General features: G+C 44.2%; 1 protein-coding gene across 3 annotated transcripts in view; it reads right to left on the reverse strand.

Annotated features, from left to right (window-relative positions):
• The window catches only part of plppr5b (phospholipid phosphatase related 5b), a 94,097-nt gene extending 71,845 nt beyond the window's left edge, over nt 1-22,252 (reverse strand). The window contains exons 1-3 of one of the 3 annotated variants that reach the window (XM_068709601.1): nt 22,153-22,252; nt 18,992-19,082; nt 1,943-2,131 (exon numbers count right to left, since the gene is read on the reverse strand). In XM_068709601.1, coding sequence (XP_068565702.1) covers nt 1,943-2,131; nt 18,992-19,054 — 252 coding nt within the window. In that variant the 5' untranslated portion in view covers nt 19,055-19,082; nt 22,153-22,252. Of the gene's footprint in view, nt 1-1,942; nt 2,598-18,991; nt 19,083-22,152 lie in introns of those variants that run through there. The other 2 variants (XM_068709603.1, XM_068709602.1) reach the window with 2 other exon arrangements.
• Nucleotides 22,253-22,922: the final 670 nt, after the last annotated feature.

Below are 22,922 nucleotides of genomic sequence, written 5' to 3' on the forward strand. Positions count from 1 at the left end.
TGGGATCTTTCTAACTGAGCTATCGCACTGTAAGTCAGTGTCTATGCCGTTCAAATGTGATCTGAGAATCGCATCACATAACACGATGCAAAGGTGAGCTTTGATCTACCGGGAAGCTCCGTCCTAACGCTGCACCGGTCTACATTTCTATATCCAAAGGAAGGCTCAAATGACAAAGTGTGAAAGACGTGGCTCTCCTTTCACCTTCAAACTCGGCTCTCATCGAAATTATTTCTAGCAATAGCGGGCGGCTCCGATAAAGCCACTGCACACTGTACTCAGCTAGAGACTAGCTGGAGAACACTGTGGAGCCTTTAGTAGCTAAAAGAGGTGGTGGAGACCAAAAACAGAGCTAAAAGAGAGCGAATACTGGACTTACGTTCATCAGGTGACACAAACGCGACTGTAAATGAATAGTATTGTAGCTCCACGTCTGCGGTAGAGTGTGTTTAACACATTTACATTAGCGGCGGGTGCTAATAAAGAAACCTTGAACCAGGGCTCCAGACTGCCACCGAAAACGGTTTGCATATGTGATAAATTATTGTGAGCGTGATTGAATTTCAAGTGGTGCACGATGTTCATTATCACCGGGCTCATATTATGTGCAAGCTCCGGGTTCTCATGTGCACAGGTTTTGAGATGAATTAAATGTCATGCTCGCGTACGTAGTGGCATAGAACATTACGAAACAATCCATTTAGCTGCTACTGCGCTCTGAAAACGAAGCGGAAATGAAGCGGCCTCTAAAGAAACTAAATGAGGAGGAGAGAGAGGAGGGGGCTGGTGGGTAGGAAGAGACGACAAAACGTTTCCGACCCAGAAGCCACTGATGATGACTGATTAATACCATGCTGTACTTTCAAAAAAAAAGAAGGTTGCAAACAAAGCTGAGAAATGGGAAGTTAAGTGTGGAAGCGCTGTGAACCTTTACAGCTTATTTCGCTGCCCCCAAGTGGCCAGAAAAGAAATCCATGAATGCAACGTAAAGGAAAGAAACATCACGACAGGAATCACTCAGGGTCAATATTCCTTCAGAGACAGCAGGTCTCGTCTACTGACCGATGGCACAATTAGCGCAGCCTGTTTGACAGTATACCATGTGGCACTGATGAGACCGAAGTCACAAGTCATCTCCATGGAGGCTGAATCATGGACCACATTCCCCCCTAAGACAACCGCTAATAAGTCCTCAGACTGAGCGTTCGTCAGCCCTGTTAAATCAATGCAGATACACAGCAGCGTTCACATTTGATCTCGTGCACTTATCTACTGGAAGGCTGCCCGTTTATGACATTTGAAATTTCATCTTGTCCAAAAGAAGAAGAAGATGCTATCTTAATGAGAAAAAAATTATATCAGAAGAGCTCAGGGTAATATTTAGTCGGATGACAGCTAATAACTCGTGGGGGTGTGATGTGGGTGACATTTTAAATTAGGTTTTTGACAGTCGCATGACATTGAGGAGCAAACGTCAAGTTAAAGTCAGCAGTAATCTATGTGCGGCTGTGCCCTGAGGAAAAACATATGGATTTATTCTAAATTCTCGTTTGAGTTTCTTATAATTATGCAATAATCTTGAGTAGTACATGAGAAATGTTTTATATTTTTTGATAATTGATCTATAGAAAAGTCAGAGCATTGTGAAATGTGTCATCACAGAAGATCCTAGAAGCCAACATGAGATCTATAAATATCTTATGAATCCAAAACCAAAAGGTCATGACAAATGACCTCCTGAAATGGACCAATCATTCAAATTGCTTGTGACACATTGATTGTATGTCAGCACTACGATCATTGTGTGGTAAAAGAGAAAGCAGAATGAGTGTGTCTTCTATGAATGAAATGAGATGCATGTTACGTGTCTGATGAGCGTCCATCAGTGAAACCAGCACGGGTCTGATTGGGTGAAGTTCTCTGATGAGGGGTGTGCACTCACCAGCAGCGTGGGCAGCCCGGCCACCAGGGCGTACAGCAGGACGGGCGGTACGGCGCTGCTGTCCTCCGGTCCCAGGTAGGGCTTGGTGTACGCCGTGTCGTAGCAGAAAAAGCCCTGCACGTGCACGCTGAAGGTGTCGGTGTACTCGAAGTAGTAGGCCAGCATGACGGTCCCGGCCATGATCACCAGCTGGAAGTACAGCATGATGCAGACAGAGAGCGAGAGACATTTAATTAGAACAAAAGCCTTTCTCTCTCTCTCTTTCTCTCTCTCTCTCTTCCCCTCTCTCTCTCCCTCCTACCCAGCCTCCTCCTCCTCCCCGGTGCTGCCGACTCCCGGTGACCGGCTCATGACGGCTCGGCTGCACGCGATGAGCCGCTCTCTGTGATCGTGGCGGAGGCTCGCTCGCCCTGGCTTCCTCTGCTTGCTGCTGCTGCAACTACAGACTGTGTGAGTGTGTGTGTGTGTGTGTGTGTGTGTGTGTGTGTGTAAGAGAGAGGGAGAGAGAGGTGGAGAGAGAGAGAGAGAGAGGGGAGGGAGGGAGGTAGAGCCAGCGGGTGTTTGAGGGTGTGCAAGCATGAAAGAGATGAAGAGGCTTGGCTAACACCCCCTCTTCTCTTCTGTGTGTGTTAATGTGTGTTAGAGAGAGAGAGAGAGAGAGAGAGAGAGAGAGAGAGAGAGAGAGAGAGAGAGAGAGAGAGAGAGAGAGAGAGAGAGAGGTGAGCAAATGGGAGGATTGACAGCTTCCTCTATTTTTGTGTGCAAACTGGACAGAGAACCAAGACGTGCGCTGCCATGTTTAACCAATTTCAGGAGCAGAGCGGAGAAAAGCAGAAGGAGAGAGGGGGAGGAGGAGGAGGAGGAGGAGGAGGAGGAGGAGGAGGAGGAGGAGGAGGGAGAGCTACAGACGTCATATGCGTCTCTGACACCGGCAGAGGCTGAAGCTCTCTGCTCTAAATTTAGCCCATATTTCATCAGAGAAATAAATCGATACATAAAAGTGAATGGGCAGAAGCTGCATGATGTCACAGACATCGATTTGGATTTAAGTTAAAATACTCCGTGAGGTGAAGTCATGGCTCTGTATGGTGTGCATGAGTAACAGGTTGCAAGGCATTGCTTGTAGGCAGTGAGGTGAAGTGCTCGGATAGCTGAAATGGCTTTTACCACAATGACAGAATACTTAACGTGAGGCTATAGTCCTACTAAAACAGAAAGCTGGGAGGTAAGACCCTCCTCAAGAAAGGGGGGGCACGCAAGTTGCAATGCTTTATTGCCCATATTTGTCTGGATATTTTCCTGCGTTTCCTTAATTTTGTCTTCCAACCAAGTGCCCCAGAAAAAAATATTGGCATTGTCCATTACTGCAAAGCATGGAATATGTTGAACGTCAACGTTTCTGAACCAAATGCCTTTGATAGGCGCGTTCTATATCGGCCTTGTGTCACGTCTGGAGAAACGCACAGTGCCACATGGTTAACATTGTGAAACGGCTAGGTTCATGCAACAACACTACTACTTAAGGTTAGAAAAAAAGTGAATTGCTTGTGTTAATAAAGAAACAATGTAGCGTAATGCCGCGGCATAAGGAAGCGGCGTAAGGAAGCGGCGTGAGGAAGCGGCGTAACGACGCAGCCTAACGACGCAGCCTAACGACGCAGCCTAACGACGCAGCGCAACAATGTAAATAACTAACCACCCTGGACTTTTTTTACGTAGTGTTTTTAGTTTCACATGGGACACAAACAGCGGTCTCCTGGGTGAAAGTCTTGTGTTTGTTTTACGAATCCACCACTCCTCCCACCCTTCTGTAGCGGACTTTCTGACATGGTATGCTAGTTACTAAACCACGTAACTCTCAACCACGCTCGCTCGATACACTACGTCACTTGCTCCTTGGTCCCTCGTCGTACTTCACCGCATCCTTGGTTTGCAGAAGTGCACAATACCACCATTACCTCCTGGCGGCTGGGCTTGTCTTCCCCACTATTTGAAGTGGTGTGTCTAACATTCCTTGCCAGGGAGTTTCAGAGAAGACTTAGCTATGCACCCTGAACCATGACTCATTTGTAATTCTTCCCTCATTCAATATCATACACACTTTTTTTGTCTCACTGTGTTCTCCTACTGTTTGCACTTCTTCAGAACTATTTCATAACTTCTCATACATTTCTACTTCCTGACAAGCTGACATGTTTGTTATGTTCAATACCAACTGCTGGCTCTGTAGTCCGTGATATTCTACTTTTCTTTATCTATTCACCTTCTGTTGCTGCAGCGACCCCATTTCCCCACATGGATCATTGGAGCCTCATCTTATTTCATACTCCGCACTCCGTCTGTCTGTTCCTCCAACACCGGAGATGCATTGATGTGCTTCTCTGACAAGCTGAAATCCATAAGTGAGGGACGGATGGAGACGGAGAGAAAGACAGAGATGGAGACGGAAATGTGGAGAGTGAATGGAGACAGGTAGGTACGCGCTGACAGCTCTGAGTAATGGCTGCCATTACGGTGTCAGCCCGTCATCGCTCCCCATTTTAATACTAAATAGGCCAAATCTACATGCTGCTGGCTTCGTGCTCAAAAACACACCAGAAAGACCTTTAATGATGCATTTTCCTCCAATTAAAACGTGGCTCACTATAGCATGCATACATCATGAATTCAGTCTTACCAGACTGACAGCTGCATAATAAACTATAAACTCTGGTGTTCAGGACAAAATCATATTAACGTGTAATACCTCACGAGGAAACATTTCCGGGATTTAAAATGTAGAGGAAGATGTGTTCATGTGTCATTATCAGCATTCAATGAGTATTCACCAGGGGAGTGAGGGCATAACCAATGGTATGAATATCAACATAAGTACAGTTTTTAGTTGCAGTTTTGTTATTTAAGCTAAAAATATGCTTACATGCTCACAGTTGCAAGGTTTCCATTCAAATGTAGCACAAATTTGAACAGAATAGACAGAAAATCGGCAAAAGAAAATGTTAATAGATGTGTGTTTCCATCCAATACCACTATAAAACGCTGACATCAGTGCTGCAGGAATTTAGTTCTCGACCAAAGTATTGGAAAAATTCAAATTGTGACCTGATGATGGTGCTGGATGAAAAGTCAGAGGATCACCACAGTTAGAACAATCCCTCCTGATGGGAACACTAATGCCAGAAGCATATCTTAAAGACAAACCATCCAATGGTTGAGAGATTTCAGTGTGGTAAGTTATAGCGAGTGACGTTGTTGTTGTAATACTCATTTTGGCCACAAGAGGCTGAAGTGTTCCACTACCGCATGTTCCAAATAGGACTCAAGCATTCGGGCTTTCCTCAACAGCAGATTAGCGCCGATTAAAATACATTTAAGAAAGGCATGACAGTAACGTTACCTTGTGTTTAGAGTATATGGAGGAATTCAGACTCACCTGGAGGAATACATGAATGCTTTTGGTCCTCATAAGAACATAGGCTAGCTGTGCAAATCAGCCTCTTGTGGTCAAAATGAGTTATAATAATTCACCCATTTTCACAGAAAACGTTTCAAAAAAAGTTTATAGAAAATGATCCTTTCCACCGAACAAAGTTATGGAACTTAAGGTTTTTTCCACCTATTCTTAAGTCATGAACACAGGAGAGAAAACACTTTAGATCAGAGTTAGAGAATGTATCACCAGAATGTTTTATCTCATGTGCCTCTTAGAGCTTAACTTTGTGTTTGGAAACACACACTTATCATGGAGATGTGTGGTGTGGAGAATGTCATGTCTGTCATACGTTACATTAAATGTGAAAGAAAACGTGTAATATATTCACTCCTTTGTAAGAGTGTAACTAAAGACGATAACAAGGTAATGATTTCTATAAATTACTATGTTCTGACTTGAATCATGATATTAATAGACTCACTTAGAAGGTGAATAGCAGCAAGCCCACACATATTTTGCACACACACACGCGCACACACACACACACACACACACACACACACACACGGGACCAATCATGCAGAAAAGAGGCTCCAGATCCAGCCAATCAGAGGCCAGTTCATAAGAGCAGTGATGAGTGTGTGAACACAGTGCAGTCCTCTGTAGACCTATGGGTCCATCTGTCACTTTACCGCTCGGCCTATGAGGAGAACCACACTGCTCGACTGCTGAGGACACACACACGCACACGCACACACACACACACACACACGCACACACACACGGAAATCTGTTGCACAGGGACATATCGTCTGTGACAGCCTGACGTGTTGATTGTATTGGACTCCCATATTGTATGAATGAATGTTTGTTATTATTGATGATTGACAACGAAGGAGACAAGAAGCATATTATACTAACTATACTAGATCCATACTAGGTAGAATGTTTGATTGAATGAATACAAACCACAACCCCCGTCTTTTAATCTATGGCGCTGTCTGCACCGGCTTTGAGCAGCTAAACTGCAGTACACTATGTAGCGCTTCATGTTGCCTGTTTAATGCGTCAGTCCTGCTGTGTGTTCAGTTCCATTAGCTGTTAGCTCTGTTAGCCAATCACATGGCATTGACTCAGCTAACCAGCTCTCCTCCCATACTGGCAAGAAGACGCGTTCCGTTGTGGTCTGCGTTAGTCATTTGCTAAGCGACAGTTATAGATAGCTTGCAGTACATATGTAAAAAAAATAAAATCATACATACAAGAGATGCACTGATTGTAGTTTTATTGGGGGACTCCAATTTCCTCTTTTCTTTTCAAAGTTCTGACCTGCCAATTCCAATTTTATTTCTAGGAACCATCATTGACAGTAAGGCTTTTTTCACCACCGTCCCGAAAATAATATCAACCAACCCAGCCAGTGTGGACTATAAAAAATGTCTCTCCCTATAGCACAAAATCTCTCCTTAGCACAGAATCTCTCCTTAGAACAGAATCTCTCCTTAGAACAGAATCTCTCTCTATAGCACAGAATCTCTCCTCAGAACAGAGTCTCTCCCTATAGCACAGAATCTCTCCCTATAGCACAGAATCTCTCATCAGAACGGAATCTCTCTACAGCACAGAATCTCTCCTAAGAACAGAATCTCTCCTTAGAACGGAATCTCTCCTTAGAACAGAATCTCTCCTTAGAGTAGAATCTCTCCTTAGAACAGAGTCTCTCCCTATAGCACAGAATCTCTCCCTATAGCACAGTGTCTCTCATCAGAACGGAATCTCTCTACAGCACAGAATCTCTCCTAAGAACAGAATCTCTCCTTAGAACGGAATCTCTCCTTAGAACAGAATCTCTCCTTAGAGTAGAATCTCTCCTTAGAACAGAGTCTCTCCCTATAGCACAGAATCTCTCCCTATAGCACAGTGTCTCTCATCAGAACGGAATCTCTCTACAGCACAGAATCTCTCCTTAGCACAGTCTCCCCCTATAGCACGGAATCTCTCCTTAGAACAGAATCTCTCCCTATAGCACGGAATCTCTCCCTATAGCACAGAGTCTCTCCCTATAGCACAGAATCTCTCCCTATAGCACAGTCTCTCCCTATAGCACAGAATCTCTCCTTAGAACAGAATCTCTCCTTAGCACAGAATCTCTCCTTAGAACAGAGTCTCTCCTTAGAACAGAATCTCTCCTTAGAACAGAATCTCTCTATAGCAGAGTATCTCTCTATAGCACAGAATCTCTCCCTATGGCACAGAGTCTCTCCTTATAGCACAGAATCTCTCCCTATAGCACAGAGTATCTCCCTAAAGCACATAGTCTCTCCCTATAGCACAGAATCTCTCCCTATAGCACAGAGTCTCTCCTTATAGCACAGAATCTCTCCCTATAGCACAGAGTCTCTCCCTATAGCACAGAGTCTCTCCCTATAGCACAGAGTCTCTCCCTATAGCACAGTGTCTCACTATAGCACAGAGTCTCTCCCTATAGCACAGAGTATCTCCTTAGCACAATGTATCTCCCTATAGCACAGAGTGTCTCCTTATAGCACAGAGTCTCTCCTTATAGCACAGAGTCTCTCCTTATAGCACAGTGTCTCTCATTAGCACAAAGTCACTCCCTATAGCACAGAGTCTCTCCTTATAGCACAGAGTCTCTCCTTATAGCACAGTGTCTCTCATTAGCACAGAGTCTCTCCCTATAGCACAGAATCTCTCCTTATAGCACAGAGTCTCTCCCTATAGCACAGAGTCTCTCCTTAGCACAGAGTCTCTCCCTATAGCACAGAGTCTCTCCTTAGCACAGAGTCTCTCCCTATAGCACAGAGTCTCTCCTTAGCACAGAGTCTCTCCCTATAGCACAGAGTTTATCCCTATAGCACAGTCTCTCCCTATAGCACAGAGTCTCTCCTTATAGCAGAGAGTCTCTCCCTATAGCACAGTGTCTCTTATTAGCACAGAATCTCTCCTTAGAACAGAATCTCTCCCTATAGCACAGAATCTCTCCTCAGGACATAGTATCTCTCTATAGCACAGAATCTCTCCTTATAGCACAGAGTCTCTCCCTATAGCACAGAGTCTCTCATTAGAACAGAATCTCTCCTTAGAACAGAATCTCTCCTTAGAACAGTCTCTCCCTATAGCACAGAGTCTCTCCCTATAGCACAGAGTCTCTCCCTATAGCACAGAATCTCTCCCTATAGCACATAGTCTCTCCCTATAGCACAGAGTCTCTCCTTATAGCACAGAGTCTCTCCTTATAGCACAGAGTCTCTCCTTAGCACAGAGTCTCTCATTAGCACAGAGTCTCTCCCTATAGCACAGAGTCTCTCCTTATAGCACAGAGTCTCTCCTTATAGCACAGAGTCTCTCATTAGCACAGAGTCTCTCCCTATAGCACAGAGTCTCTCCTTATAGCACAGAGTCTCTCTATAGCACAGAGTCTCTCCTTATAGCACAGAGTCTCTCCTTATAGCACAGAGTCTCTCATTAGCACAGAGTCTCTCATTAGCACAGAGTCTCTCCCTATAACACAGAGTCTCTCTCTAGGACAGTCTCTCCCTATAGCACAGTGTCTCTCCCTATAGCACAGAGTCTCTCCCTATAGCACAGAGTGTCTCCTTATAGCACAGAGTCTCTCCTTAGCACAGTGTCTCTCATTAGCACAGAGTCTCTCTCTAGGACAGTCTCTCCCTATAGCAGAGTCTGATTTAATTAGTAGCTGATCGATCAGTGCATCTCTAATACATTGGGCATGCAAATCAAGAGAGGAACAATTTGTAATCTGTAGCAGAAAAAAACAGCCCTTACAAACCGGTTAAGAGTAGTGAGGAGTCAGCAGTCAATGGCAGTATAAAACACTAAATAAAATATGTTGTTTCCTAACAGGTCATGAATGAGCACAATAAATATTAGGCTGATGGGTCCAGTAGTAGGCGAGATTAGCCATGGAAAGACAGACACAGAGATGCACAGACTCACACAAACATTCACATTAACAAATTGAATACATAATCACCTGCAGATGATAATAATAATAACAGTATACTATAGATACTGTCCTCACACAGTAAAACTGCATGAGACGATACAAAAAGCTGCCACCGTAAATATGACATCAGAGCCAAATATGACAGGCCTTTTTTTTTTCTCTTTCTTCTTCTCTCCTCCCTGAGGAGTGACTAATGAGTATTGTTGTCTGGGGAATACAGGCGTCGCACTGCACAGCAGCAGCAATAAAGCATGAAAGGACTCAGTGCCTCACACACACACACACACACACACACACACACACACACACACACACACACACACACACACACACACACACACACACACACACACACACACACACCTGTTGAGAACATTAAAGTACAATCAAACACCAACTAGTTGGAGCCAGACCAAAGCTAAATTGTGACTGTCTCTGTCTAGTAGATCTAGTAGTCAAGTAGATTTTAAAAAACACCTCCTTACTGCTGAAACTGACAAGGTCAGAGGGAGGAAATGAGGTAAGATCAGAGGTTTCGTTACAGCTCATACAATTCCAGTCTTGTTTTTGCAGTTTCTCTATCAGTTATGATAATGTTGAAATCACGTATTTAATAGCTAAGCAATGGGAACATTGCACCAAAGAAAAGTGTGACGGGGAAAGAAAAAGAAGCAGTCAGAAGATCGTAAACGTTAAACAAAGGGGTTCTGTAAACCGCAGGGGGATTGTCTAGCGGCACGTTTTTGCCGATGTCACTATGTGTCCGGATATGAGCAATTATCTTGGTAGAGTACACTGTTATTATTACTGAGAGGACTGATGAGCAAAACCAAAGCTGTAACACACATAAATGATCTTTTAACACTCTCTAGTGCTTGGTGCACTGAGCTTGGACTCCAACTACAGACCGTACATTTACTCAACAATTGCATCAGAAACTAACTCAATCCAACAGCTCAGCCTTGCTGCCTAATCTAACTTACTCTTTTCTCACCAAGCAGAAATAAAATGATTTATTTAATGCATTTAAATTAAACATAACACAACATAAATTCCAAATATATATATATGTTAATTCTTGCACTGGTATCTGATCGGTATTTGATACCCTCAGTCGGGGTATGAGGCTGCCATCAGGTTAGCCTTAGCGCTAACATGTTAATTGGCTCCTTCACAAGGCAATTAAACGGACGTACAGCAGAGACATTCCTTTGTTTACTGCTGAGTGAAATCTGCCTTCAATCACTCAGTTTCCCCCTGTGACATATTCAAAAGGCAACCGCTCAAAATGAACAGATATGCTGCCAAGACGACATCACTCCGACTGACTGAGAATCTATTAATAGGCTTGTTGTGGTTGAGATATGAGAAATGCTTACATTGTGTTTTATTACACCATTAAGCCAAAGGCAGCAGTGCGACCCACATACAGCCGATACATCACAGAACGAGGCATGCACACATGTCTTAGTTAACAGGCGCACACATCACTTTGAAATGCATATCAATCTCTCTCTCCGTCCACACAAATTCACACCGAATTTTTACACACGACCAAGCAGCAGATACGCGAGGAACGTGACATGAAATGAAAAAGTGTTGATTATCACGGGTTTGGGCCAAAACGTATGGCTTTCTGATTTCTACATGCGAGTCAAATGTAGCACACAAGATTTGATTTCATCGCGTGTGAATAAACAGCTCTTAATAAAAAGGCAAAGCGGCAGAGGAGAAAACTTCAAAGTAGCATGCTTCAAGCAGCCAAGGCTTATCTGGCATGTCACACTTCATAAGATATTCATGCGGTGTCTTTCGCGCGACCCGTCGATGCGAAGGCGGATCCTGCAGGCCCGTGTTCTTGAATAAAAATGAAATGTGGCAGGCATGGGAGGAGGTGGAGATTGAGGGCTGGGGAGGCAGCCAGTGCAGCTCTGTGGTCTCCAGATCACATCAAGGAACCGAGATAATGTACTGCATTTAGTTTTCACCTAGTCTTTCATTCTTACTAATCTTCCGTGAAGCTCAAAAACTGAATTTCACAAGAAATTCATAATTCCAAACGTTTTGCATCAATTCTAGTAGCACTAAATTAAAACTTTTAGAGATCAGTAAAAGTAAAAAAAAAAAGTAAGAATATATTTAAGAATGGCCTATATCATTGGATTATAATTGTTCATGCATAAATGTGTTCACCACTTTAATGTTGCTGCTGGTGATGACGGAGACTTAAATACATACCTAAAATATATATAATACGTTACCGATTTATATTTTGTATTAATTCATTATGAATCTGAATCTACAAAATAGCCGAACCAGTAACTTATATCGTCAAAGTAATGTGGTGAAGGTAAAGGTACGATATTTTCCTCCGTTATGTAGTAAACTAGAAGTATAAAGTTTACATAAAATGGAAATATTCAATTCAAAGTACATTTTTTTACAATAACACAAAGTTCTTCTTAGATTTAGCCTCTTCATTTTGCTCCAAAGTGCTCCAGATTGACGCATTTCATTTTAAAATGTACAAAATTGGGAAATGTGGGAACCAACTTCAATGGTACATGGACTGTACTTGTGTAGACCTTTACTAGTCTTCCCACCACTCAAAGCTCTTAAACATTACATGTCATCATTCACCCATTCACACACTGATGCCAGGGGCTACCATGCAAGGTGCCAGCTGCCCATCAGGACTATCTAACCATTCTTACCCACACATACACCAAATACACCGTTCAGGAGCAATTCTGGGGTTAAGCGTCTTGCCCAAGGACACGTCGACCTGGACTAGCGGAGCCGGGGATTGAACCACCGATCCTCTGACTGAAGGACGACCTGCTCCATCACTGAGCCACAGTTGTTCTAAATATGGACTCTATAGGAGACACCCATAGGTTTCTGAAGAGCTGTTTGTGGGTGCACAAAGTGGGTGGCCCCATCCAACACCCACCTGTCACTCACAGCAGCATCCCCCCAAATATGAAGAACTTCTCCTCCTCAATACATTTTAAACGGGTGAGTTATACAATCGCAGTTGGTACATAACTATATATCACTGTCAAAAGTTGAGCGACTGCTGGTACAGTGGTGAGTGTGACTTGTAGTCATGATGGCATGACCTAAACACAATAGATACTATCCTGGATGTATCAAGACAGCAGGTAACCATGGGGGGAAGTGTTGAGTTAGCTTCATGATCACGAGATCACGCGAAAACCAGCCCATCAGACTTCAATCCGTTTGTGTCTGAAGCACGGGGGTTACATAAGTGACCTGTGAGGAGCTACTGTTAGCCATGGGCAGATTATGGCAGAAAGGCAAAAGGCCCCATCACCTGTCCTCCATAGGAACAGGACTCAAAGACGTTACAGTTGTTAGGCCCTTTTTGTGCTCTTAATTGTGTCTCTTTGTGCTTGTTTTGCCTCTTCTAATAGTCTTTGTGAGTCTCTTTGTCGTCTCTTTAGAACTGGTTTGCATCTCTTTGTAGTTGTTTTGGTCTCTTTTAGTCTTTTTGTGTCTCTTTGTAGCCGTTTTATGTTTTTTCTCTCAGGAGTCTCTAGAACCTCATATAGTACTCTCTCTCTCTCTCTCTCTCTCTCTCTCTCTCTCTCTCCTCTCTCTCTCTCTCTCTCTCTCTCTCTCTCTCTCTCTCTCTCTCTCTCTCTCTCTCTCTCTCTCTCTCTCTCTCTCTCTCTCTCTCTCTCTCTCTCTCTCTCTCTCTCTCTCTCTCTCTCTCTCTCTCTCTCTCTCTCTCTCTCTGAGTAGATAACTACAAAGTAGACAAAGACTCTCTCTCTCTCGGGTCGTTAGTGTTTCAATCAATGATACGTACCAATAAAGCCTTCATGCCTCCTGGTCTTGCTAAGCTGTTCACACTAGCTCAGAAGCACTGCTTTCTCTGTCTGCACTATATACAAGGAACCATACGGTCTGATCCAGTGCAGTGAATTGGACATTTTTATGGACCACACTTGAGGAGATGACTCTATCTTACACGTTCTACACATTTCCAGAAACTAAGCTTGTTTCATGTTTGTCATGTTTTCAACACATATGTCTCCCATTATCATACAATTGCACTGAAAGACAATAAACAATATCAATGCTCAGTGGGACTTGGTGTGCCATTTTTAAAACGAAGCCCAATCTATAAATATTCAACTTGTACCCTTAGGAGTTATATATAAAAGGCTCAGATAAATAACTTCTAAAGGAAACATGAGGTAGAATATAGCTTGTCCCACAGCACTTTGTGAGACGAACAAACAGCCCAGACTCAGGTCCACGTTTTGATTGTGACTGAAGCTCAGAGCGTAGAGATTGGGATCACAGTTCTTTGGATGTCTGGCAGATTAGTCAATCAATATCAATATCTAAACCGACAGATGATCTGCTCATATCTATGCCTGGTCAGTGGCCTTAAGCTTGAAACTATGACGCTCTATGTTCGTAGTGTCAGTTTTAGATGTGTCAGGGACGGCGTGACCATTTCCACTCCCTACATGCATAGAGTGTCTTTTCAAAATAAACTTCCAATGTAGGCTTACTTAGTTTAAGGTTTAGGTTAGACAACAAAAATACTTGGTCATGTTAAGGAAAAGATCATGGTTTGGGTTAAAATAAGTAAAGTACGGTAAATAAAGTCAGTGTTGACATGAACAGTGTTCTCCTAGATGCAAAGTCTGTGTTTATTTGACCCACATATCTACCCCCACCACCTCCCTAAGTGGACATTGTTGTTCTTTATATGTCGAATACTGACGCAGATGGGTTCACATTGGAGTTAGTTGAAACTGTGCATCTCATGCAGACACTAAAGAGGGCCTTGGTGCATCGCTATCAGACGTCGAGAGGCACTGAGGACAAAGACCATGAAGCAGAGTATGAGTTAGGGCGGGGCTGTCTTCTGATTGACAGGTCGCTACCACAGCATTGTCCGGTTTGGGCGTTTTCGTCTTACGTTAACCCTTTCACGGTGCGTTTTCAGTTCATCAAAGTCAATTGTAACATTTTTGTTGCCCGAAAAAGTCTTATTCGCTGTTTGCATTGAGCTCCACCCTCACGTGTCTTTTCCGATTGCGAAAAAACCAAGATGGCGACGGCTAAAAGCCAAGATGGCAACAGCCAATATGGCGAACTCGAGGTTGGCGAACAGCTGTCCACAAACCAATGGGGGACGTCACAGTGGCTTTGTTGACTTTTTATACACAGTCCATGGCTCTGACCAAGCATCGCAGCAGAGTTTGCACAATGTGAAGTTCCAAATAGAATCAGATGAAATGCAATTGATCTCTGGGAAATTTGTGGAAGCAAGAAAAAACTGAAAGTATGTAGAAGTGGGATTTTGTTTTTTTATGTCATTCGAAAATTGGTCTACTATTTGTCAGGGCACTTCAGAAGCCAAGAGCAATCGCAACCCATCATACAATCTTTAAAATCCCACCATCGTCATCCATTCATTCGAGTATTTTCTGTACTGCTTTGTCTCTTCTACCCAACAACCATAAACATGAATGCTCTGACGCTCTGTATACCTCTCCGATCTCTCTTTTAAAGGTTCTTTATGCATACTTCAGAGAATATCTATGGCCTGACCACATGACGGATATTGTAGCTTTGAAAATAGTGATGTGGCATTGAATTTACTGTTCATCAGACCACAATTAAGACGAGAATTAGCTAGCTAGATGGCGTTTTAAGCCATTTTCAAACATGAAATAAATTAATTTGGTAATAAATTAACACCAGCAATGATGTGTACAGTCATATAATTTAGTTCACAGCTTCAAAACATGTTTTAAGTGTGTGCAATTACTCTTTTAAGTGTAACTGTAGAAAGAGACAAACACATGAACAGAAAGACAGAGACACAAAGAAGGCATGATGGATTTGTCCTGTGGTATCAGAGCAGCAGATCATAAAATGAGGTATTACAAATGAATGTGGTTGTGCATAACATACAAAGCCTGAATAAAGGGCACAGTATTGGAACAGAGTTGATTCACTTCACGTAACGGTCAAATAAACAACAGTAGCACTTCAATAGATCACGGATTTGAGGCCCTTCTTTAGAGATTTCAGCATAACAGAAAATGTACATCAATCGGCTCAGTTCATCACTCTCAATTACAAAGAGTTCATTATTAATGCTGACTGATAAGAAGTAAATGTCACGAACAGATCCTCTTGGTTGATCTCTTTGAAGCCAAACAGACGCAGACTTTAACATGTTGCAGCTAAAAACGCAACATCTGCTTTTATGGCGGTTGGAGCTGAGTTGACAGTAGAGAAGAGAGGGAGGTGGGGATGACATGCAGAAAACGTCCCCGGCTGACTTCTTCTCTTCTGTAACAATTCAGTTTACTAGAGCTATCACATCACTGTTAGGGTTATGGATCAGTCTGTATGTGAATAACCCTCATACCCAGCCCTCTACTGTGTGTACAGGCTGGGCCCTCCAGTGGTGAATCCCTGAACAACAAGTGCTCCGTCCCATTGTAACCCAATCACTCACCTCACACAATAAACATGAAAAAATACATATGAAATATGAAATCAAATCTGTATTCTAAATGGCCTTTTGCCAGATGATATTATCCATTATAATAAATGACACACAATGGACGACACAATTAGTCACCCTTGGACGACAGCTGGTCGTATATAATCCCGACAGAAGCTTGGAATCACTTTACAAAGCCCGAGCCGAGTGATGACGGCTGACCAATGCTCGGCGCTCGCTAATCTCTCCCGCCGATGCCGCAATTACCCCCGAGCGTCTCCCTTTCTATCAGATGAAACAGAAGTTTCTCTCTGGATAGCAGAGGAAGTGTAAAATGAGACAGGGAACAATGTCAGGGACCAAATGGTGGAGGCCCCCCACCCATGATGCAACTGACTGCAATTAATTACACAGAATAATAAACCTGCTGCACCATCAGGATGGAGCAACATTTGCCTTCATGGCACAAGTACATGCTTGGTGTGGTACTATCTAATCACATCCCATGATGCAGCAGTAGGTTTCTAACATCCAGCTGTAACTGCCCTCAGTTTTTTTTTTTTTACCTTCATCATCTAGAGTGACTCCAACAATTCAATAAACCCATCAATGCTGCTGCTGGAAGTGCACTTGTTATCTACAGCCTGTTCTCTACAGCTGTTATCTGAACGCTAAATTGTGTCCGCGGTGGCGACACAGAATTGTTCACATCCCCCGCCGCCACCGCGTGATGCGTCGTTCAGAGCTCGTGGTCACTTCAAGTCGTTCTGCGAGATCACGTTGGACTACTTTACGAGCATCGAAGTGTATATACAATGAACAGAATCGATATCCAGTCCGTACCAACGTGGTGGACTGACGGACATCCATAGAGCCGTGCCTCGAGCGCGGTTAAAGAATGAAAAGTCCTCAGAGGAACCAATGGGCCTGGGGAAGTAATACAAATAGAGACGAGCCATAGGTTGTTGGTTTGGGTCGGCACACGCGACAAATTCTCCCTCCCAACTCATAGAGCAACAACGCCTGGTCGGTTCAAACCGCGGCGCTCTAGGTGCCCCTCTAGTTTCAGCTTTTGACGCTTCAGGGACAACGTGTCAGTTTGCGTTCCAGGAAAAGATCGTGGTTTGAGTTCAAAGAAGTACGTTTGTTGGGGTAAATGAAGTCAACGACGACTTAGTTTCACACGGGACATGAACAGCTTTCTCCTGGGTGAAGGTTCTGTGTTTGTTTGAGCCGGCCATCCACCCTGACCCCCTCGCTGAGTTGACCGTTTCACTCTTCATGCTACGTCAGTTGCTCACAATGTCTAACACGGACGTGGATTGGTTGACATTGGAGTTAGTTTAAAGCCCGGTGCGTCTCATTCAGACACGTCACAGGTTGGCCTACGAGATGCGTCGACAGTGATAGAACAACACTCGATGTGACTGAAGTTCAGACACTTTCTGCAGACCGCTGACTTTTTGTTTTCCACTGTTGTGTGAATTATTAGGGGAGATGAGAGTGACGATGTCCTTTGTGGAGATAGTGGAGCCCGATGGAAGCAGATGAGAAACAGTTCTTAATTACTGGCTCTATACTTTCCATTAGATGCCGTTTGTCTCACTGTGAGTACTTGTATGTGACTCTCTGCTGTCTAAATGTCGTCGTTTTTTCAAACACTGCACAGTTCACGTCTTGGGCGCTATACATTAATAATGAGCTGTGTTGAAAAGTAGAAAGCAACGAAGATTCATTTTCATTATATTCTAGAGCAATGCTTACTCTAAAAAGAGCAGGCAGGCATGAAGAGCTACAGTAAAGGCTTGTTCAGAGTAACCGTCCTCAATACGCCAGCTTTAGTTCATTTTCTCAATGTCAGCGCTTGAAAGAATTTAAGCATATACTTTTATGGTATCACCTAAATGTGTATTTTAAATTCAGCATCTACAACATCTCCATGTTGAATGATGTTCGTTTGATTTGGTCGATCATTTTGAGGCTACAGTTTTGAGAGAAAGTGTTGCTCTCCGTTCTTTATTCCTGCTCCTTTAATAGCTCTAACAAAGCAGGAGCGGACATGCAGCCGCGGCCCAACGTCCTCTTTCAAGTGTCAGTTACAGTTTTGCTGCAGCATCTCTCTCATCTTGCTTCCAGACGGCACCGCCCTCAAGATGCAATTACACCTGGAATGAGCCAACTCATACACATCCCGCAGGTCATTCGTCAATGCCTTCCAAAACATGAGCGTTCTTTGATCCGAGCTTTGTTCGTCTGGGTCGTCTGCTACAAAAATGATTCACACAACGGTCGCCACGGTTTCAGCGTTACTTCAGCTCACAACCCAACCGGGGAGGGCAGACGATGGCTGCCTGAGGTCTTGCTGTCGTCTACGTCATAGAGTAGCATCTCCACCTGCTCTGGGTGAAGAGTTCTCGGGGACGACTTCTCTTACAATTCGACGCCGCAAAAATAGCTTGAGTAGAATGTAATAATATCTCAGATATAGGTTGACTGTAGGTAAATAATGGTGACGGCCAACATGAGGCCGTGTGACAGTATTCACTGTGAGGCGATGATGCAGGCCCTGAGTTGTAACAGTATTTGAATTAAATACATCCACATTTAAACATGTATATAAAGCATACAAATGCTCAAGTGAGTCATTTCCAGCGTAGACCCGTTTTAAGGAAGCTCCTCCAATTCACTTGAAAACACTTCTCAAAAATAGAGTGAAGTGACTGCGTCTCAGAGATGTGCGATTGGGTTCTCTTTCCACTAGATGGCGACGTGACACTACTTTTGTTTCAAGCACTCTGTTGTGAGCTGGAGGTGTCCGGCCCCAGACCCAGAGGGCCCGGTATTTCTCAGGCTGTGGGAGTCCCTGGAGATCCAGGACTTTTGGAAGCTGGTACACAGACGCATTACAGAAATTTCTGGAGCACAATTGTGACTTTACGTTCAACGGTTCATTAACTGTGAAAATACAGAAACCATGCTGATATCGTTTTTATTTCGCTGTGTGCAGCGTTCCCTTTTTATCCTGTAAAACCGCGGAGAGCTTTTCTGAGCAGCGAGTTAAGCGTCAGAATAAAGCATGAGAGAATCCATCTTTTCTATCTGCCTTCATGAATCATATCTTACCTCGCCTGCCAGTGAGGTGTACGATTTCCTCCGCTCTTTTCTGCTGAGTGGTTTTGGAGGCATGTCGGCTTCCTCTTCTCACGAGCATGAACTGCAGAAGAAGAAAATAAGACAAGTTAGAAGAGACAGAACGTGTGACAGACGGGAATGATTGAACACTCGTTAAACCAGCTGCTCTCTGTCACAGACAGACGGGGGACGAGGACGGGGGACGAGGACGGAGTCCACCCAAGGCTGTACTTAAAACCTAAAACAAGAACACACTTTCAGAAGGACATTTCAGCTTCTGTTGTTTTTACGGTTTAGTTATTTATTGTAACTTTACTGTTTGATTATTTAACGGCTAACATATATGAAGGTCGCATTGAGTTCTATTACGATGCGTTCAAGCTCTTTTCAGTTAAAAGTGAGTATTGGGGCGAAGGTGAACTATAAGGTCATCGTGATGTGTTCAAATGTCATTTTGTAAAAAGGGGTTTTGGTGAGAAACGTGACTAAATCCAGTTGTTTGAAGGAGACGTTTTCAAAGCAAATATGAAACGGATATTAGAGATGGAATTACGAGTTGTTTAACATTTGATGTTTTTAACACACCGGTATCGGATCAGTACTTGGTATCAGCTGATACGCAAGTCCAGGTATTGGAATCTGTTTTGGGAAGGGGAAAAAAAAATGGTAATAAATAGCATGATGTCCCCCATCAGCCACACACACACACACACACACACACACACACACACACACACACACACACACACACACACACACACACACACACACACACACACAGCATTTACAGACCAGCAGAGCACACACACCCAGCTTGAACTCTGGTGACATTTCTCCAGCTGAGCAGCAGTCTGCCAGCCTTCATTAACACAGCACCAACCACAGCACATCACTGAGAGCGAGCCCCGCTGAGCGCCTCTGCTATTCCGGTCCGACACGTCGCATGTTCTTAACATCCAGCGTGCCAACAAGCTGGAGGCAGACCAAGCCTTTTGTAAAAGTACCCAACACTGTGTGGCTTTGTGAGGCCATCTCCAGGGCCGGAATCTGCATTCAGCAGCTGCAACCGCCGCACACCACGACAGTTTGCAACTTCCTGAAACGGGCAATGCGACAAACGCGTCCACGTCCCTCCGTGGTTGGTCAGGTGTGGGGAGTGAAAGTGGGCGAGGTTTGAACTTTCCGTCATTCGTCGCACAGCTGCAGCTGTCACTTTACATGTGAACAAGCCAAGAGAGTTGAGATCAGTGGAGACCCCCCCCCCCCCAAGCCTTTGTTAGGAAAGTGGCGGCTCGGTGAATTCATAGCACAATAGACAGACAGGGCAACGCTCAGCACAGCAGTGAAAAATGAAACCATCATATGCTTAAAAACATATTCAAAAGAAGCAAATATATAAAAGCTATAAGCTAACTAGCTCAAACAATATAGCTCAAAGTGTGTGAGAGGTTTGCAATTTGAGAAAACCTAAAGATATGCAGTCTCAATTGAATGTAAAGCATTAGTCACAGCAGCCTCTGAACGCAGCTCCACAGCCGGTGTCCACAACCGGACCGGAGCTTTCCTCTCTGACGAGCCAACCCGACGGTGTTTCAGACGTGTGAATTCTTTCAGCGTGTAAGCGTGTGCCGTCTGAACGAGTCTCTGCGGCGAGACCACAAAAGACACACAAGAGACCCAGAGTGGTTGGAGAGAGGCAGCAGGAGGCCTTTTTGAGTGTAGACAACAGGTAGAAACACTTTGACTTTAGACGAGGTCTGAAGACGTATGGACTCGGTTCCAAGCGTCGGATGCAACATGAGCGGCACTCTGAGCTCTGCTACGCTTTCACTGTTCTCCGGAGACCAACAAACCCTCATTTCCTTTGTCTCTTCTGTTTCCCAGGTGCGGCGACAGGTCATGTCAGCCGTGGATACTCCACACAGTTTGTTGGTGGTGGTGGTGAAAAGGTGCTGTCCACCAACGATCTAATGTGCCCGTTCAGTCAGAATAACTACACTCTTGTATGCTTAGGCTTGTAGTTTATCTCTCATTCATCCTGACAGTCACTCCTCACATTATGCTCACTCATTATTTGCATTGTTCGGGCTGTCAATCATGATTATCAGCTGTCGTCATCAGCTGGTCTCCCCTATCCAATAGCACAGCGACACGCCTACACTGTCAGCCTATCATCTTGCTGCCGTCTCTTTTTAAATAGGTTTTGAATGTGTGTCTCTGACTTCAGTCCGTTCACGCTGCCGTAACGATCCACCTCCCCATCTCCACCCAGTCTTCACAGATTCATCACTCCATCAGATTCAGCAGAATCATCAGCCACCACCACCACCACCACCACCAGTGTCTGGTCTCCATGGGGTGGGGGGCTCTAAAGTGCCTAAGACGTTCTGCCAAGACGTCACATAGCTTAGGCCTACTATCTGTTATAATAAACATTTATCTGTACTGACTGACACAACTCAGTACTAACAACCTCATTAAACAACCGACTCAGTCCCACTGAGACGCACCAGGAAGAGTCAAAGCAGGCCTCCAGTTCGAAGGCTCACGTCTGTGGAACTAGACATCTGTCCATCACAACGCAATCTGATGCTGAGCTGGTGAAGGTAGCAATGTGCTGCAGGGCTTCCAGTCTACCAGATAATCAGAAGAAGAAGAAGAAGAAGAAGACAGTCAAGAAGGAAGGGTGTCCGTGGAGCTGTGTGGATGTGATCAAAGGGGGATCCTCCACTTATGGTGCAACTTGATAGCATCTCTTCATGACGATGGCGAGTTAACTGACCCTGGTGTCAAATAAAAGCACTATTCTGCTCTCTCCTGTGACTGGCATCAAGTTATCACACTGACCACGGGGATAAGGAGCTTCCGGAAGGAGCTAGGTTGGATCCTACAGCTGTGGTGTACGTGAACGCCACATGCACCGTCAGTTCACCGTAGTTGTAGAAAGTGAGTTCATTACCCTCAGCGATAACCACGTCGTGTTTGTGTGTCTTTGTTGCTAGTTACTCTGACGACTATCGCCAACCTGGAGCAGACAGCGGCTCACTAAAACTCCCCGACTCTGTTTCACACTGCTGCTCGCGCGAGCCGGGTCCGCGGTGGAGACGAGCGGCTGCACCGCTGAAGGACACCGGGGTGGGGGGGGTTCCTACCTTGGACAGCGCCAGGAGTTTGCGCAGGCTCTCTGGAGTCCCAGCCGGCTAAACAACAGCAACAAAAAGGCACCGGTTTAACGTCCTAGCAGCAACAGCATCATCCGGGTACTACCGGGCTCCGGTAGCTTCCTGCTTATCTCTTCACACTTTTTTTCCGCATCTTCGCAGTTTTAATTACCGGATGCTTGGTGGGGTGCGCGCACGGGGTTTTTCGCATGCTGAGACGCATGCGCGGCTCAAGTCAGCCTGTTGTGGGGATGAGGTGAATGCTGCCTTCAAGTAATGAGTAAAATACGGTAAAACAGAGGGATCACCAAAAGAAATAAATACACGGAATACAATTAAACAATTTAAATCAGCGTTACATAAATATGGAATTTGAAAAAATATATAATGTAATGAAGAAAAAAATAAATGAAGAAAAAAGTGAGATGATTAGACTAGAAAAATAAATAATAACATGTTTGTGTGTGTGTGTGTGTGTGTGTGTGTGTGTGTGTGTGTGTGTGTGTGTGTGTGTGTGTGTGTGTGTGTGTGCTTTGATTAACCTGTTTCTTGTTTATTCACTTCAACCCTCTCTATAAAATCACCAAGTGCAAAAGAGCCTTAACCTAAAATACCTAGTAATTCGCATAATAATAATAATAATAATAATGATGTAATGTATTTGTATCACACTTTAAAATATACATAAAGGCACTTCACATGGTAATGAAGGGCTCAGTAGGTGTATGAAGACACGGCCTGATAATCACTGCATGGCCTGT

The sequence above is a fragment of the Cebidichthys violaceus genome, unplaced genomic scaffold (genome assembly GCF_023349555.1).
Source record: "Cebidichthys violaceus isolate CVI_PGR_0920_01 unplaced genomic scaffold, fCebVio1.0.p SCAF_15, whole genome shotgun sequence".
Taxonomy (NCBI): domain Eukaryota; kingdom Metazoa; phylum Chordata; class Actinopteri; order Perciformes; family Stichaeidae; genus Cebidichthys; species Cebidichthys violaceus.